The following is an 18,069-nucleotide window of genomic DNA, read 5'->3' as shown; positions in this document are numbered from 1 at the left end:
TGATTCAAAGATTTGTTTAGTTTAATTTCGCTATATTTGTTTCTAGTGCTACTAAGCTTGAGTTTCAGTTAAATTTGTTTATAAAGCAAAGGTCGTAAACAAATTATAAAGCCATGGGGGATATTTAGAATCAGTATTGTGGTCCACGTTGAACTAGTAGAAGAGAAATTAAACCAAGAGACTTAATATACTAAATAAAGTGTTTATTTTAAGTTCATTTCAGGTATGATTTTTGTTTTTATCCATATATTCATCCTAATGCTTTCATTTATTTTATACACGTTTAAAGTGTTTGAATAATTTATTATTTAGTGCAATACTAATAAATAATCACAATCCAATCAAACTTCGAAACAGTTAAAAACATACTACTTGCTTATTAAACTATTGGACGTATTAAAAAAATAAATAGAACTTATCCTGTTAATGTGACAATTTATGATACAATTTTCATATTACTGTTGTTTTCTTTCTGCTGTGAAACTACTGTTATGAACTTTTGCAAGTGCTTTATTACATAGGTATATAATAGAATTGTATGCATGCATGTAAATCCCATTAGATATGTCTCACATAAGTTGGTTGAGATATTTTCCTTTATATTTATATCAAGATTGTATTTTTAAAAGAGTATTTGAATATCATAATTATCCTTGATCATTATGTGGATTTGTATTTCCCCCTGAACTAAACAATATAACCAGCATTTGGAGGGTCAATATTTAACACAAATTTCAATTGAGTCACATAGACTTTGCATTATTCTTAAATCAAATTGTTTTACTGTAGATATAGAACTAGCTAAAACATCATTTTGAAATGCTAAACTGTCAAACATTTCCAGGAGAGTAACATATAATTTTTAAAATACATACCTCCCAGTAATATGTTCCAGTTATATGTATGCTTAAGACACATGATTAATACCCACTTTAACATTGCTATAGTTCCACACAGTCAAGACAGTGAAGTGTAAAAGTTACACTTAACATTACTAAGTTACACTGGTAAATGTAGTTCTATATTTTAATTTCTAAAAATGTTGTTTTTCTCAATTAAACTTAAAATCGCTTGTTTTAACGGACTAGACCCTCAGACAGCTTAAGATTAGCTGTTTGAGAAGTGATATTCTGATGAATAAATTTTCATTTGTATTTCTCCTAAATCAAATTATGGTTAAAGTAACGCTAAATTCTGAATTAGACTACATTTTCAAAGTTTTCTGTTGGAGTACCCCTGGACATTATAATATATATTCTGCACATCCTCATGGGTCACTGGCCTGAGTGAGGATCTTATCAAACAGAACAAAGAAGAGAGTTTGTATAGTACAAGGTAAACAGTACTGATAAAAAGTGTAGCAGTCCTAGACAGGATTCAAACCTGTGCTATCTGTAACACAGACCCAAAGCCCAACGCCGTGCTCAGACCACTCACCCAATGGCTCTCCCATGTTACTTGGGCCATCAATAAATTTTTTTATTTATATAACTTTTGTGTCTAAATCTTAAAAATATTAATTTCAGATACCTGAAGTTTCTTCATCTCCTTTGCCAAGTCCAGCATGTATTTGGTTCCCCGAGTATTTAAAAGAACAGCTTTATGCAAAGGTTCATCAAACCTTATGGTTGCCGCTCCATGGTATACGATCTCCACCTCTTTGCACAGAGTTTCCCTATCCTCAGGTGAAATTCCAAGGTTGGGTAGTGTCACGTCACCATTGATAGGTTCCACACGAGATATAATCTCTGTTCCTCGCATTGATTTGAGCATATCAAATAGCTATGACATAAAAATACAATTTCTCACACATAAATATAGATGTTAACCCGTAGCAGCCCAGATAATAAAAGGAACTTAAAAATAAAAATGCAAAATTATATATTAAATATAAACACTGAAACGAAATAAATTACACTCTCGCATTGTATGAAAAGAACAAATTAAATTTTGTATTGTATTATTCACACTGATGTAATCTAGGGTAACTTCATTCTCCACTAGGATTTTGCAACATTGGTTTTTTAATTTCAAAAAATAACTTACTGTACAAAAATAAAAAGATCTATACTAATCTGTGTGTTTTTGTATTTCTAGATACAACTTTCAATAACAAAACAATTAAATATTGTCTATGCAATGGCTCTGCCATTCATATAATATGCACTTACTATTAACAAAAAACATAATAACGTAAAAACATAAAAACATAATTGAGCGAAAGTTAAATAATATTTAATAAATAATTTCCTTTTCTATTTTAATTTATTATTTTTGTTGTCTGTGTGTATGGAATATAATAATATTTGAAGTAATAAATATTAATTTAATAAATTAAAATGTTATCAAATCAAGGAACAGATCAATTTCAAGGCCAGCATTTATATGTTTATTCATAATACTTAATTTTTATTCAATGACCATTTTTTAAATGCTTGCAAATTGTATTTTCCAACTATTTATAAGTTGTTGATAATTATAGTAATCTCAGGCCTAGAGCAGAGCACTGCTTGTATACCTGATAAATTCAAGAGAGCAAATAAAAATTATTTTATTGCTCATTACTTTTATTATGATTGTGTTAAAAAATTAGTTTATATAAATATTAGTTTTATCTTTTGTCGTCATCGTGGTAAAAGCCATTTGGCTGACTGACAGTGCATATCTTCAAAAGAGAACTGTTAGCTATTTTAAGAACTTCATAAAACCTAAATAACTTACTTTTAAAAAATTCAACCAATGTATAATATATTTTTGATTTAAAAAAGTAAAAAAATACTAATAAATTAGTTTAATAATATTTTACAAAATATTTACGTTTGTTTTGAAATGGCTATGTGATTGTAGCAAAGCATCGTATATGTGTATGCGATATACTGAAATAAAAAAACACAATTGGAACTTTGTAAATATACAAAATATATAGTTTTATATACGATGATAAAATTATGTGATGTAAATCTTTGCTTGTTTGTGTTGTACTACATATAATAATAATAATATATATATATATATATATATATATATATATATGTATATTATTATATATATATATATATATAATATATATATATATATATATATATATGTATGTATGTATGTATGTATGTAATTAGTTAAATATAGTAATATAGTATAGTATTATTTAATTATATATATATATATATATATACTATATATAATTAGCAAATTAATAGTTAATTAAATTATTATAGTTAGAACAATCAAAAGAAAATAAACTTACTCAGTAGATAAACCGTTCATTTGTTTGTAAACAAATTCGTAATCCAAAATAACAAATTATAATTATGCATGCAATTATCTGATTTCCCGGATGCTAGGAGCACTTTGAAAGTCAAACACCATTAGTCTGGATACTGTTAAAGATTTAAAATTTAACAAATAGCAACAGTTAAGATGTACGCAAACCAACTTGATATTTTGCATATTAAATTTATGATATTATTAAGAGTTACTAATGTTTTCATGTAGCAGTATCAAGAAAAAGTGTTAAATACTTACTGGAGATGAGAAAATGTCATCTATTCTTTGTCGAGGCTCTTTGCCTTTTTTGGCTCTAAGCAGAATATATATTTTCTTCACATCTGGAGTTTTCCTTAGAATTTTTTCTATTAAAACTTTTCCCAGAAATCCAGATCCTCCAGTGATAAAGATTGTTTTGTCTCTTAGCGCAGCAGAAACTCTGTCAGGCAAAGATTTGAGTTCATCTGGCAGTGGTCTTGGCTTATAATTTGTTTCTGGCAAAACACATTTCAAATTGTTTATTTTGTTTGCTGCCATGTCTGGAACAGAACATTCATTAGTAACATTAATATTTTGTCACTGCCATAGCTAAATTTGGTATTAATTTATGACAGTGTATACAAGTTATAACAAATTTGTATGAATTTATAAAAAAAAGTCATTATTAGTCAAATTATAAGATTTATAACATTTCATTTGTGACAAAATAAAATTTGTAATTTAATTTTTTGCACCACAAATTTTTACACACACATGTCAAACACATTTTATGTTCTATATAGGATAAGAGAATAAATATTTAGGAAAATTTAATTTTCTCTGCACTTTAATATGGCATTAACTCACTATTATAAAAGAGTAAGAAATGAAAAATTAACATTGAAGCTAACTGTATTCATTTATATTGTACTTCTACATTTATAAAGTGAGTTTAATGAGATAATCTATTTTAGTTAATACACATTCAGAAAGTTTAAAGGATATACCTAGTGATATATACAGAATGGTGTCTTTAATTGATGGGTTTTATAATATAATTGACTACTTTGTGTAATGTACAGTTTCCACAAAAGTAAATAAATATGAAAGCCAACTGTGCCATCTTTTTAAAAATGCGATCCAGGATTTGTTGCTTGATAATGTAAAATTTTGAGATGTGTTGAAACTAATTTAATGAAAAATTAATCAAACTTTAGAATGTTAAACAAAAATTATGAAAATGAATTAAAATTATTGTAAGGCTTTTAGGTGTCGATTGAATCTAACCTAGTAAAAAGTGAAGATGATAAAACAGCTAAACATCATTATATTCAAATGGAGTACTTTATGATAAAATTAAATGTAATGAAAAATGTCTTTATTAGAGGCGAAGTTAGGACTATAAATTCCTCTCTACCACTAAGAAAATCGAGGATTATAAGAAGATAACTATTAAATATTACCATTTAATTATTGAGCATATACAATTGTCTGAATTAAATACATATAATATAGTTGTATATATAGTTATATGAGTATGTGATACAAGTATTAACAAACAATACTTGAAGAGTAGAGTGAGAATATAACCATAACAGCCATTATTGATGGTTGATTTTGCAGCGACAAAAGTAAACAGAAAAAAGTGTTTGCTTTCAAACATGAACTAAATAAGTTCAAAATGTAAGTAAAGTGGGCTCTAAATAGTAGTATACAGTTATTAAAAGTTCCAGTATTTTAATTTTCAAAAATAAAAATATGAAATGTAAAGTGATTTATATTAAAATGGTGTTACAGTGTTTATATGGTGCTAAAATTCAATAAAATTAGTTAATAACAATGTACCTATATATCGAGAACCAGAAATTACCTTTATGAATAACTAACTGGCTGATTGTGAATTTACATTATAACTGATTGGTGAATGGTCATTATTGGAACCAATTAATACTGAAAACCAAGGAAACAATTATATATATATATATATATAAAGGATATATATATATATATATATAAAGGGTGATTCAAAAAGAGTGCCGGTTTTGATATATCAAATTAAGAGATTTGTTTTAATGAAAATCTGAAATCAAATACATAAATATGTTCATCTAACCTTCCGATTTCATGTATGAAAAATAGTGTCATGCATGTGTCCTCCTCTGCTACGCTGGCACGCAAACAACTCTATCCATGAAATTAGCCATGACTGCACGACAAGTTTCAACTTCAATTTGGCCGACAACCCGTCGAATTCCTCCTTCAACTCATTGATGGTTCGGGGTTTATTAGCATAAACTAATGACTTTAGATAATCCCAAAGATGAAAGTCACAAGGTTTTAAGACACACGACCTTGATGGCCATTGATGGTCGGAATTACGAGAAATGACGCGATCTTGAAAGCGGTCACGGAGCAACACAATTGTTTCACGGGCAGCGTGGCAGGTGGCACCATCCTGCTGAAACCACAACTGGTCAATGTCTATGTTATCCAAATGAGGCCACAAAAACTCCCTAATCATCGTACGGTATCGGTCTCCATTCACTGTCACAGCTTGCCCTTACTGATCTTCAAAAAAATAAGGGCCGATGACGCCGCCCGACCAAAAGCCGCACCAAACTGTCACTCGTGGATACATTTCCCTTTCGTTAATCACGCGAGGGTTTTCTGAACCCCAGATACGGCAGTTCTGTTTATTAACAAATCCATTCAATTGGAAGTGCGCTTCATCACTGAAGATGATATTCATTGCGAAGTTTTCTTCCTCCTGCGAATTTCTCAATACCCAATCGACAAACTGTCGTCTCTTCTGGTGATCTGCCACTTTCAATTCTTGCGTCAGCTGAATTTTATAGGGGTGATATTTGAGATCGTACCGAATAATTCTCCGTACAGAAGAACATCTTAAACCCAATTGATGAGAACGGTGACGTATTGATTTCGCTGGGCTAACAGCCACACTGTCACGAACCAACTCAATGTTCTGTTCAGTTCGGGCACAACGACGACGTCCAGAACTTTTGAGGTCGACTGTTGAACCCGTTTCTTGAAACTTTTTTATGAGTCTGCGAACTGTTGATTCATTCGGTCCTTCATTACATCCTAGAGTATCGCGAAGTCGCCTAACAGTAGCCGCATAACTCTCTTCACTCTGATAAAACGTTTTCACTATTAACACTCGTTGCGCACAAGTAAACTTCTCCATGGTTATACACAGAATGCACTAATGAGAGAAATAGCAGCTGCGTCAACAATCGGAATGTAGTCATAAATAGAATCAAGGCAAAACATTGTTGCCAACCGATAAAATAAAATTTACCGGTCTTTTCAAAACCGGCGCTCTTTTTGAATCACCCATTATATCAGTTTTGGACAAACCAAATAAATAACATAAATACTTTGTTTACGATTTTATATACTTAAATTTTAGTTAACGATACAGCCAAATGTGTGAGACATACATTATAATACAACATTTTTCAAAATTATTAAAGGACTGAATATAAATTGGCCAATCGAAGCTAATTAAAATGTCTTTAAAACTATCTTTTGACCATCTAAAACTGGCGCTCTGCAACATTCTATAACATTATATATCTGATCATCATGTGACTTACTAACCATATGCAACTAGTACATAAAACTATTATTTCACTTTCTACAAAGTAGTTATACAAAGCACTCAGTATCCCTACTTTAAATATTATTGACATTTTTGTTTAATTTTGTTGAAAAATTACTATAAAATCTATATTGGTCTGTCAAATTGAGATATTTTTGCAGGATTTTGGAGTAGTGGCTGACAGTTATTGAGTTAGGCTTTGGCAGAACTATTTTCAAAGGGTGAAGGATGGATAAAGATTCCTTCTTAGACCATTTCGAAAATACATTTTTGAAAATGGCAACAAATTCTGCATTCACTTATTGAAAATCGCACAATAAACCATTTTTTCTGAGGAGAAATAAGTTGGATAAAAAACGTCACTTCATATTTTTCTGTACTGTGTGTTTCATATAAGATGTATCAGATTGATTGCAAGAGATTATAATATCATACAGTAGCTAAATGGTTTCCCCACAAAATTAAGAGAACATTTTAAAAATATTTCCTACATTTTTGAGTACAGGATCTTCCTAACTCTATAGATCTATGGTTCAACTCTAAAGTTTTTCAAATGTAAGCGTATTATTCGAATAATGACCAGTATTTCAATAATCATTTTTAATTGTTCTAGTTTTCTGAACAACTAATTTTAATGAAACAAATGTATAAACATGAATTGGGGTAATTATATGTGTATTCCTAATTATAACTACAGCAATTTTGTATTGGAATTTAACTGAATGAAAATGTAATTTTTATTTCAAATAAACTTTATGTTGGTTTTGAACAATTTTGGCTAAAACTAACCACCTCAACATTTTACTATTAAAATTAAAATGATGCTGAAACACAATATTTTGTTTGGTTTTTAAGAAAGAAACAAAACAATGTTTGCATTTTAAAATTTAAAATTTTTCATAATTAGTGCTTGAACTGGAAAGAAAATTCTTTGAGAAATGTACAATGTTACATACCAAAATAACTCTGAACTTACTTTTCACAACTGCATTCATTATAGTGTAATACATAGTTTTACATTTTATAGTTTTTTGGTTGTCATTTTGAAATGAAAAAAGGTAGTTGAATTTCGTTTTCAGTGGTGATTTTCTTACAAAGAGTTTTAAAATTATAACTTTACATGTGTTTACAGTGGAAAAACATAAGAATCGGTTATCTCATGAGTCAAGGTGTGCTCACACTTATGAATTTTGGCACTCCCTGTACTAAAATGTTCATGGAAATATTATTTGAATGTTCTCAAGGATTGATTTTGTGAAGAAACTGTTAAGTTCACTATTGTACAAAAATCTATTCTCTTATAATCAATTTGAGACTCCTTACATAAAACACTCTGTATGAAATTATGGTTATGACTATAGGCATCAAAAAACGTATAAAATTAAGATTTGTTATTGGCCAGAAATTAACAAATTACTTTTTATCTCCTTTTTCAGGTGTGGGTAAGGAAAAGCTAAAATTTCTAGCACATTCAACTACTGACATTTCTTACTTGTCACATGCTCTCTAAAGAAGATGAAGATATCTTTCATTGTTTATGGTATTATAAGTATAAAAAATATTATTGGTAAACCGTAGTATAATAATTGCAAAACCAACTCCAACTTCAATAAGATACTAAGTAATTTTTTCTATTTTCAGCCAGGTTAAGCCTGTAGTACCATGCTGGACTGTGGCCGGTCGAGTTTGGTCATATTGCTGGATTGATGCTCATGTACTTTCCTTTTTCCGTGCAATACACTATAACCAGTTAAAATATTTGGGAAAGGCAAGTGACAGTTTAAATCAAAGCACATTCTGTGTTTTGCAACACACTAAGAATATTAATTTACAATGTGTAAAAAACTCATTTTAAACATTAACAATGAAACATTAAATTGATGGCAACTGTATAAAAGAAATATCTCATTTATCGTTCAAAAACACACACACATATGTCATCATTAAGAGGCATTTAGTGATAGATTCTTAACATTAAGGGCAAAGAAAATCAGAGCTTCTACCTCATAAATTGTTCAGTCAGCTTAATAAATTGGTTAATATACTAGACAATACCTCTCATTAAGGATAAATTACTATCATTAATCTGTATTCTGTACCTAATTATTTTTAAATTTTCCTCAGGAATGTTTCTGGATCCCTCCTATTATCAGTATTCATGAATGTTTCAGTTCAAGCCCTCAAAATAGAAGTCTATCCATTTAAGTCTCAGTCTAATCCTTCAATTGAAGTATAACCAATTTTCTAAATATACTCATGTACCCGAATTTTAAATGTTGTAGAATATCAGTATCCATCATAGGTAAAAATAAAGTATTCTCTTGGAATAGAATATGGACAGAATATTTTCAGTTACTAGTGTGGACGCAGAAGAGCTTTCACTACCATATATTCATCAATCAACGTTAATTGCTGAGTAATAATTGAGCCACACCAGAAGCTGCTTAATTTGTTTGTGAAATCCCCAAGATATTATAAACATAATGAAGAAATAAATCTAACCTTTATAACCCATAATTCTTTTTATATTTATAACGCATAACGCTGGGGGGCCACTTTTGGAATTTCAAATTGTTACTCATACAATATCTACAAATACAAAATACACCAATTAGTATAAAAATATTAAACTCTGTACCAGTCATAAAACTGAGTTATAAAATTAGTCCATCATGACATTTGAAATGGATTCTGTTAAATAAACTTTCGAGATCCATTCAGGATTTAAAAATAAAACTATGCATTAGTAGTACTTCATTTCAACCAATTATAACAAAATGATAGAAATACTTTGAAAATGAACTATGGTATTCATTTCCTTGGAGAAGTTAGAAATGTATTTTGGGATTTATGCAGTTCAAAACAATTAAAATTAGTTCAATGCATGTTCTGAAATAACTGGAAAGGCTGATGAAGGACTACTGCACTACTGAACTTAAAACTGTTAATGTGACTGCATAGTTTTGTGGTTTGTATCAGCATCAACACATTACAATTTTTATTGGCTGATATTACTTACTGAAAATTCTAATGACTTCACTATACCTTTTGCATGAAACATTTTGACAAGAGTAAATAGTCTCACATTGTTCTTCATTAGACAGTGATTTAAAATGTGCTTTTATTAGTTTAGATGAATAATAGTTTTATTGTTGTGATATTTAAATATTTATGTTTCAGGTTTGGGTAGATTAAATTTAAAGTCACTATTTTTGTGCATGGCTGACATTTTTCAAAATAGTACCATAAAACTTGTAATTTTAAAGTTATTTTTCTTACCTTTCAGTTATTGTTAGGACAATAATGATTGAATGGTCATGAGAATAAGTTGCCGATAAGGATCAAGGGACCTAAAACAAAAAGTTGAATTTCAAAACATAAATATAGACTTATTTGTTATTTACAAAGCACACATTGCAAGTAACATTCAATTGATTAAAGTTGATTACGTAATTAGTGAGTCTCAAGAAACAATAAATAACAAGTTAATCAGGTTTAATGATATTGTATGAAAGAAGAAAAAAACACAACACTAAAATCTAAAATATTTATACTTAATGTTTAACTGTAAATCTGAGATAACAATCACTGAACGAATCTGAAGGAAACAATATTCTTAAATTTTAATTACTTATTCAGTTGCTTTTATTGTCAATAAACTTCACATATTTCAGTGTTTTCAAATTTAACATATTAAACTGGAATCAGGAAATTCGTGTTGTTTATTGTAATCACTAATTGTTAATATTATAACTATGTTCTGTATCTTTTTAATTTCTCTCTGTCTTGATTCTGGCGACAGAGATTCTCTGTCAAATCAGTACCACATTAAGCCTTGCAAGATACCACAAATCACAAGTGTCGAGATATTGGGATAAAAGGGCGAATCAATAGGTCTACCCTAATGCGGAGTATGACCATCTTATTGTTAAAGACTATTGCTAGCCTAAACACGAGGTAATATCTTCTCATGTCAACTACCCGCTTCGATTAAAGAGGCTGGAATAGGGCTAGCCTTCCCTTCTTCCATGGTAAAATGACAGATACAGAACCCGCTATCCTTCCTCATGGGATCTCGACAGGAGGCAGCCCCTACCATCAACATCTTTTTGTGATATTGGGGAAAATGCTAATGCACCGAGTGGGAATCCCGCCCAATAAAACCCAAGAGCCCGAGTGTACTGGTGGAACAAGGACATTGCACTGCTCCGCAGAAGGTGCTTCAGTCTGAGGTAGATGATAACTCGCGATCGGTGGAGGAGGCGAATAGTTCCCGAGGCCGCCGCAGAGTAATTCCGGGAGACGGGGTTTGAAGAGAGCACTTATCAGGAACAAGTGCGATAAGTGGAACGAGTTAAGGGAGGACATGAACAACGACTCTTAGGAGCTGTGTTACAGAGTTGCAATGCGCAGACTCCGTGCTCAGTCAGCCGGCCCGATTATTAGCTCACCTCTTATGACCAACATAGTTAATGCCTTGTTTCCCATCCAACCGTTCAATCCTCGGATCGGACTTGTGGAACATCGCCTACGACGGGACTTCCTAATGAAAATGCCTGAAGGAAGCTACAATGTGGGACAACATTGCCGCCGTCATCACGGCGAGGACCTTCGACGAAGCACAATGACTGTTCGACCGAGTCATGTGCTGCGAGTGATGGCCTAGATAGGTGAGCACGGCCTAAATCTGGAGACGGTGAAAACCGAAATTGTACTTCTCACCAAACGGAGGAGACACCGTCGCCAAGGTCCGGGTGGATTGGAAGATTATCGAGACAAGGAGCTGTGAAGTATCTCGGCGTGACGCTTGATACCAAGCTCACGTTCCAACCTGAAGGTCCTTGATGTTGTCAAGATTGAAATTCCTGATTCCTTAACACGATACTGAAGGCTATATATTGATGATCTGAACCAGTAAATTCCTCCATCACCCTCCAGTCCGTGATTACTCTGCCACACATGTTATATCCGTGATAGAAAAGACGTATCCTGGCCGTAGGAATTTGGAGTGTTCTCCCAATTCACGACACCCAGACCAACCCGTACAACCATCTTAAGAATGCGGCTACTTCCCATTCGACTGCTTTTGTCGAACATCACCGTCGACAATCAAATTCCTGTGGGAGCGAAGTACGTCCTCTAAATTGTCCAGCTTGTCCTAGAAATCAACCACACTTTAATTGGGTGTGAAATAGCAGCTGACGAAAATGTTCGGCATCCATATTGCAGTGGTGCGTAGGGCATCAAGGAACCAGCACGGCCCGTCCCTGTCACGGTATTGATCTTGTTTATTACGAAAATGTTTATATGGTATTCCCGAGCGAGCTACGAGAGGAGATCGCCCGCAAATCTGCTTCGGTGAATTTCTTCCTTGAGGATTTTTACCCTCTTATATATTTACTGGCTTTTTCCAGAGTATTTCGTAAGTACATGCCCTAATGTCAGGAAGGCGTTTAAGATTTTCAGGGGATACGTTCAGCCCAACACTACCGTTTTTCACAAAGACGCCTAAAGTCGCTCCACCTGTGCCCCGCCTCCCCACACTTAAAACATTGATCTTGACTCTTATGTCGGGCCCTCTGTAGGTGGCCGAAATCGAAGCACGCACCGGAGGCACTTCGTCACTTCAAACCTCCGCCGAATCCTTTAATTGACCCAACCGACATCTGCTTTCTCCACTTTAGCATCCCGCTTCTCCTTTCTTCAGGCCCTCCTCCTGTCAGCCGAATTAAGCTGCCAGGGACTCTCCCGTGGTCCCTGACTGCCTCCAGCCTCAAATTTGAGGGCATCTGAGCTCCTGCAGGATTGGCAAGCGCTCCAACCGATCCCTTCTTCGTGGGTCCTTTATCAACAGGAAGGAGGTTCTGATTCACCACCCTCTTTCCTGCCCCATCGCCTTCTACCTAGTGGAACGATATCTCTGGATCCATCAGACCCATTCAGATAATTGGTCTGACAGACCACCCGCATCTTATCAATCTTTTTTACGATCAGATCGAGGTAAACCACTAACCTTACCCATCCTGACAATCCTATCACTCCAGAGGCAAGTGTAAAGATCATTTTAGGCCTAAATGCAATAAGGGGGTTTCTCCACGTCTAGTCTTAAGTGAACAAAAAGAATAGGTAGAAAATATACTTGATTCTTTGCAAATAAAAAAGATTAATATTATAATTATTCCTGTACATGATACCCAAGATTTTTGACCACTGTATTCTACCCGGCTCTATTTTGTGAAAGAATCATGCATGACATAAATGAAGGTAATGAAACACTTTTACCTTTTCTCACACCATTCCAGGTGATGTAGGGGAAAAGAAACATAATATGTACAGTGGAGTTGTTTTCGAGAGTGAATTCACACTTACCATACCAAAGAAACTGCTGTTTGTGATTTATTACTAAACATAAATATAATAGTAAATCACAACAAAATGACCATACAACTGGTTTGAAGACATTGCAATATATATTCAAGAAAAAGGGTATAGGCACTTCATGAGAATGTTCACCTATGGAATGTAACAGCAGTTAAATTTAACTTGGATAGTTCATTGCAGATCTTGTCAAATTTCAGCAAAAACAATTGTTGTTATTAATATTACATCAAACAGCCAAACTTCACACAGGCTTCAAATTATTAATCTTGAGGGGATTATAAATAAAATTAAGAGTGTAATCAGAAACGCCTACAACAGATCTGACATTTCTGTAAACATTCTACACAATTAGATGTTGGTCTCCCTCAACTCCCTTCTATGAGATTGCCCAACTACTAAGTCAAAATCTCTTCTGGCTAGCTCTACTGTCAAGTGTTTGACAGCATTGATTTCTTTAAATAATTATTACTTCGGGAGAATGTCCCTATGCAGAAGCTGTTCGTTCTCAGGATTTGGAAGTAGAGTCAGTTTATTGAACATTATTCTAAGTCAGTGGGTGGGTGATGCAGTGGTAATAAGTCTGGCATAATTTCTGTCAATTGTTTCAGTAAAGGGATGGTTTGTGATAGAGATTAGAATTTGATTTTTATAAAATACAATGAAACAAAGCTTATCCGTCCAGATACGTAAATAGTTAATTTTCCTAACCAACATAAAAATAAGTATAAGGTAACTAGTTTTCACCAAAGCATTTAGCATGTTTAAAACATTAACCATTTCTTCATAACCGCAGAAGAAATATACCACATATAGTTATTCTCTTTGAACCGCAAGTTGTAATGAGTAATGTCGACAAAGTAAAATTGTCCAAAGAAACCGGTCTGAGTACGGGCCTGGGAAGAGTACTAAATTTGACTTCTAAAAGAGACATTTTTAATTAAATACCTGTAGAGTGAAATTCTTTTATAAATTTAAATAATTATACAACTTATTTAGCAAAATTTTAACTGGCATTCAAACTTTACCGCCCTGGGTCCGGGCCCATGTAGCCCATGCCTAAATCCGGTCCTGGAAATGTATGAAATAAATCTATCATGTTTTGAATTATTTACAGTTCATAGTTGCTGACAAATGTATTCCCATTCTCTCTTTGAGATTAGTGTAAAATTTGTGTAGAAGAAGCTAGTGTATTGCCTATATTGCCTATATTGCCTTGAGTCTAGTAGTACTACCTTGAAACTGTAGAGTTAGGGTTGCTGCTCAAGGTGATTAAGGTTAATCCCACTTTTACCTCAAGACTGGCATGATACGAGTAATTGAGAAACTAATATAATTCCCTGAATGTAGTATACAACCAAATTTATTTAGTTGGCTTCATCAAATACAGGTGAAAACTATATAGAATTGTTTTTTTGTATTGCTTATGGAAAACAAACAAAAGAAATGTTGTGTAAATTCTCTGGAATCGTTAATACAAAGTAGGATATACACCACACTGCGTGTCACGTAACAGCCTTCGCCGGGGATGCTTGCCAAATTTAAAATCTATAGTTCATTTCGTTCTTAAGATGTTACAGTCATAGTCGTAGTCAATGTTCTGATAGACATACAGATACTTGTACAGGAAAGAATTTTTATATCTCCACGGCAGATAAAAGAGAAAATGTGCCGGACTCGTGAGTGATAGGCTCCAATAACGCTCAGCCTAATTCCATGATTAGAAATGCACCATCATAGAACTCGTTCTTGTGTATCAAGAGATTAAGTTTCATGCAAAATAAACAATTTACTGATTAAAACTTTCTCGTAATGTCTTGCCACATGATACATTCACATTTTGTTCATAAAATTAGGAATCATAGCAATGTTCAAATTATAAACGTTTCAGTGAGCTAGAGAGGTTACTGCAACGCAAAAGTGCGCTGAAATCAGATTTGTTCACCCATTTATAACATTGACTTTTCGCTGTATTTCTTTTTCTTTTACATCTATGCATAACCATTTCACATGTTTAAACCCATGTAATTGCACTCAATTTGTTTACAAATTTATTTATTCTGCTATTTTCTCTTTGCCATCATAATTGCCCATAAGACCTACATGATTGCTATAGGCCTACACACACGAACATGAATACTTAGCAACAAAACAAATTTCAACGTTAAAAAAAAATACATTCAATCAGGTTTTTATTAAATTTCACAAACATTAATTTGTGGTAGTGGCGTGTACAGAAAATTAATACATAGGGGGTGAAACACGTGACAAGTTTGTAGGGTATCAATAACTCATAAACAGAGGGGGTTTGATGGTTCTCCCTTACAAAATTTTTTACTTTTAAAACATCAAACACATTTGTATTTTAGAACTGTGTTTGAATACACGTGTATATTAATGTATAAATTTTGGAGCACTCCCATGTATGAGGAAGAATCTTTAGGTATAGCGGGATAAGCACATATTCAGCACACAAGCTTTAACTGTCTAAAATGTTTTCACATTTAAAAGTATAACAATGTTTGAAGTTAGCTAATTCTTCAAATAGAAATACTTTAACAGCGAAGCCTAATATTATATAGCCTATTTACCACTATGTGTAAATGATGGTTTTTTTTGTTTTCAGTATGAGAAAAACTGGTTTCAAATAACGAATGTGTTAAGGACATATTAGTAATTTAATTTGCTTGCTAATGGAAAGTAGTAAGCTAAAGCTACCGGGTGAAATGTTCTTGTTTGTCTTTGAATATTTCGAGAAGAACTTCGGCCCCCTGAGCTGACCCTTCATATAGTACATCCCTGATGTTCCATGACTGCAGTTTTATTCAACACACAGGTTATCTTGGCCAAAGCTTTAAATATCAGCCTAGCAGTCACATAGCTGCTATACGGCTAACTTAATTCTAGTCAATATTATTGAAGGTGGGAAATGTTTCTTGGGACCGTTTTCCCAACCCGGAAACAGAGTCTGAAAGAGCGGAAATGAGCACTTCAACGTTGACCCCTTGGGTGTAGTGAAATGAAGAGTTGTCTGCTGGGGAGATGATTATATTAGGCACCAAACACGCACTTGTAGCCTGGTACGGTACGTTATACTTTCACGTAGTGTTGTCTCACTCGCAAGTAGCCATCGAACACAAAAAATCTTTAACTCAGTTTCTTACCCCCTATCAAAACTTTTTGAATCTTCAGGCAAAAACCAAAACTGGGGGATTGGTGGATTTGAACTGAACATTTCACTAATTAAAAATCTTGAAATTAAATGAAAGAAAATTGTATTTATAGTACTGACAACATTTACAGAAAAAAAAACAATTCAATTTATTAAAATATACTGTTACAATTTAATAAATTACAATTAAAATCGTAAATTAGCCTACATCCATGGGCTATCAGTCTGTGCATAGTCTAGATCCTTACAATCAGCGAGATACACTTTTGTCTTGGTTTGAAGTAATGAACCGTGTTTACAGAAAAAATATGCCTAATAATAATCACAACAATTAAATTAGTTATTCATAAAAATAACAATTTATATACTAAAGATTTAATCAAACTAAAACATAAACATGCATTAATTTTTAAAAACTGTTTAAGAAATTAATATTAAAATAAAAGAGACATGTTAAATTGTGTTATTTGTGGCTGTATGGGTATCATTAGCAATTAAATAATTTGACTATTCTCATTAGTAAATAAAGACTTCACATTCGATTTAGTTATTGTAATGGTTTCATTGTTTTATCACAAATAAATATAAACAAAGTCTAAATTTATATTTATGTATAGACACATTTACATAAATTGAAGGCTTTATTTCTTGTGAAGGCTATGTGGCCTAACAACGCATCTGTGTGATGTGTTTAAACATTTTGAATACCTGTAAATTTTAAAATTAATTAAGTATTACCTCATTTTATGACGCAGACTGGCAAACAATAACTCAGATTAACTAACAGGATCATGATTATGTTTGTAGACATAATTACGATTATTTGATAAGCAAATGTTAGGCTACATTTCAGTGTGAACTGTTTAACTCTATTAAAAGGAATCACGGCTATTACTGTATAACGTGAAATTATGGTATGTACTAGAATTCGGTAACTTTAACGAGTGTCTTAATCAGAAGCCTTGAACTGATTGTTTATAAAACAAATATAATACGGCCGATTTTTATAATGTTAATTAATGCATTCTGGCCATCCAATAAACCCCAGTTTAATAAACAACATAACGCACAAAAGTAGTGTAGTTCGTTCTGTTGCCTAAATGAGGAAGAAACTCGTACAGTCGTGAGGTAAAGAATGAGAGAGAAAGATTTGACGAAGAACAAGTCCAAGGCTCAAGAAAGCAGTTGACCATCAAACAACGAGAAAGAGAAAGCGCCGAAGAATCTGGAGGAAGTATGGCTGCCTTTCGACTGCCAGCAACCAGTTACCTCAACATAACCTCAACAGCGCCAGTGTCGGCCGCGGTCGTCACGTCAGATAGATTATGCAAGTTTACAACATTGTGTGCATGCGTAGAGTAATGAACCAGTCAGCTGCTGCGTCTTAACAATTACAATATACCTGCGTTTAAGTCTTAATCCTGTCGAGGTGTCATTGAAGGATTTGTAAGAGGATAGGGGGTTTCTTGGACTCAAGTTATTCCTCATCCTACCTGAGGTAATCAGTTTTTGTTCTATGTGCTTACAAAATATATTTCCAAGTTTATTACTGAGTACCTGCTATCCAGTTTTCCTAGAAATCAACCGGAACTCGCTCTGGGCATAGTTATTATCTGAGTATTCTGGACTTTCCGTTCTTTTTGTTCCTACTACA

General features: G+C 32.9%; 1 protein-coding gene across 2 annotated transcripts in view; it reads right to left on the bottom strand.

The window, feature by feature from the left end:
* LOC124369160 (putative fatty acyl-CoA reductase CG5065) overlaps nucleotides 1–18,069 on the bottom strand; it is a 71,029-nt gene that overhangs the window by 16,962 nt on the left and 35,998 nt on the right. For both annotated transcript variants that reach the window (XM_046826950.1, XM_046826951.1), the window contains exons 2-4: nucleotides 10,145–10,215; nucleotides 3,523–3,803; nucleotides 1,531–1,782 (exon numbers count right to left, since the gene is read on the bottom strand). In XM_046826950.1, coding sequence (XP_046682906.1) covers nucleotides 1,531–1,782; nucleotides 3,523–3,801 — 531 coding nt within the window. In that variant the 5' untranslated portion in view covers nucleotides 3,802–3,803; nucleotides 10,145–10,215. The remainder of the gene's footprint in view (nucleotides 1–1,530; nucleotides 1,783–3,522; nucleotides 3,804–10,144; nucleotides 10,216–18,069) is intronic.

The sequence above is a fragment of the Homalodisca vitripennis genome, chromosome X, assembly GCF_021130785.1.
Source record: "Homalodisca vitripennis isolate AUS2020 chromosome X, UT_GWSS_2.1, whole genome shotgun sequence".
Lineage (NCBI taxonomy): Eukaryota > Metazoa > Arthropoda > Insecta > Hemiptera > Cicadellidae > Homalodisca > Homalodisca vitripennis.
The sequence above is the reverse complement of the archived record's forward strand: the minus strand, read 5'-3'. Positions and strand labels throughout refer to the sequence as shown.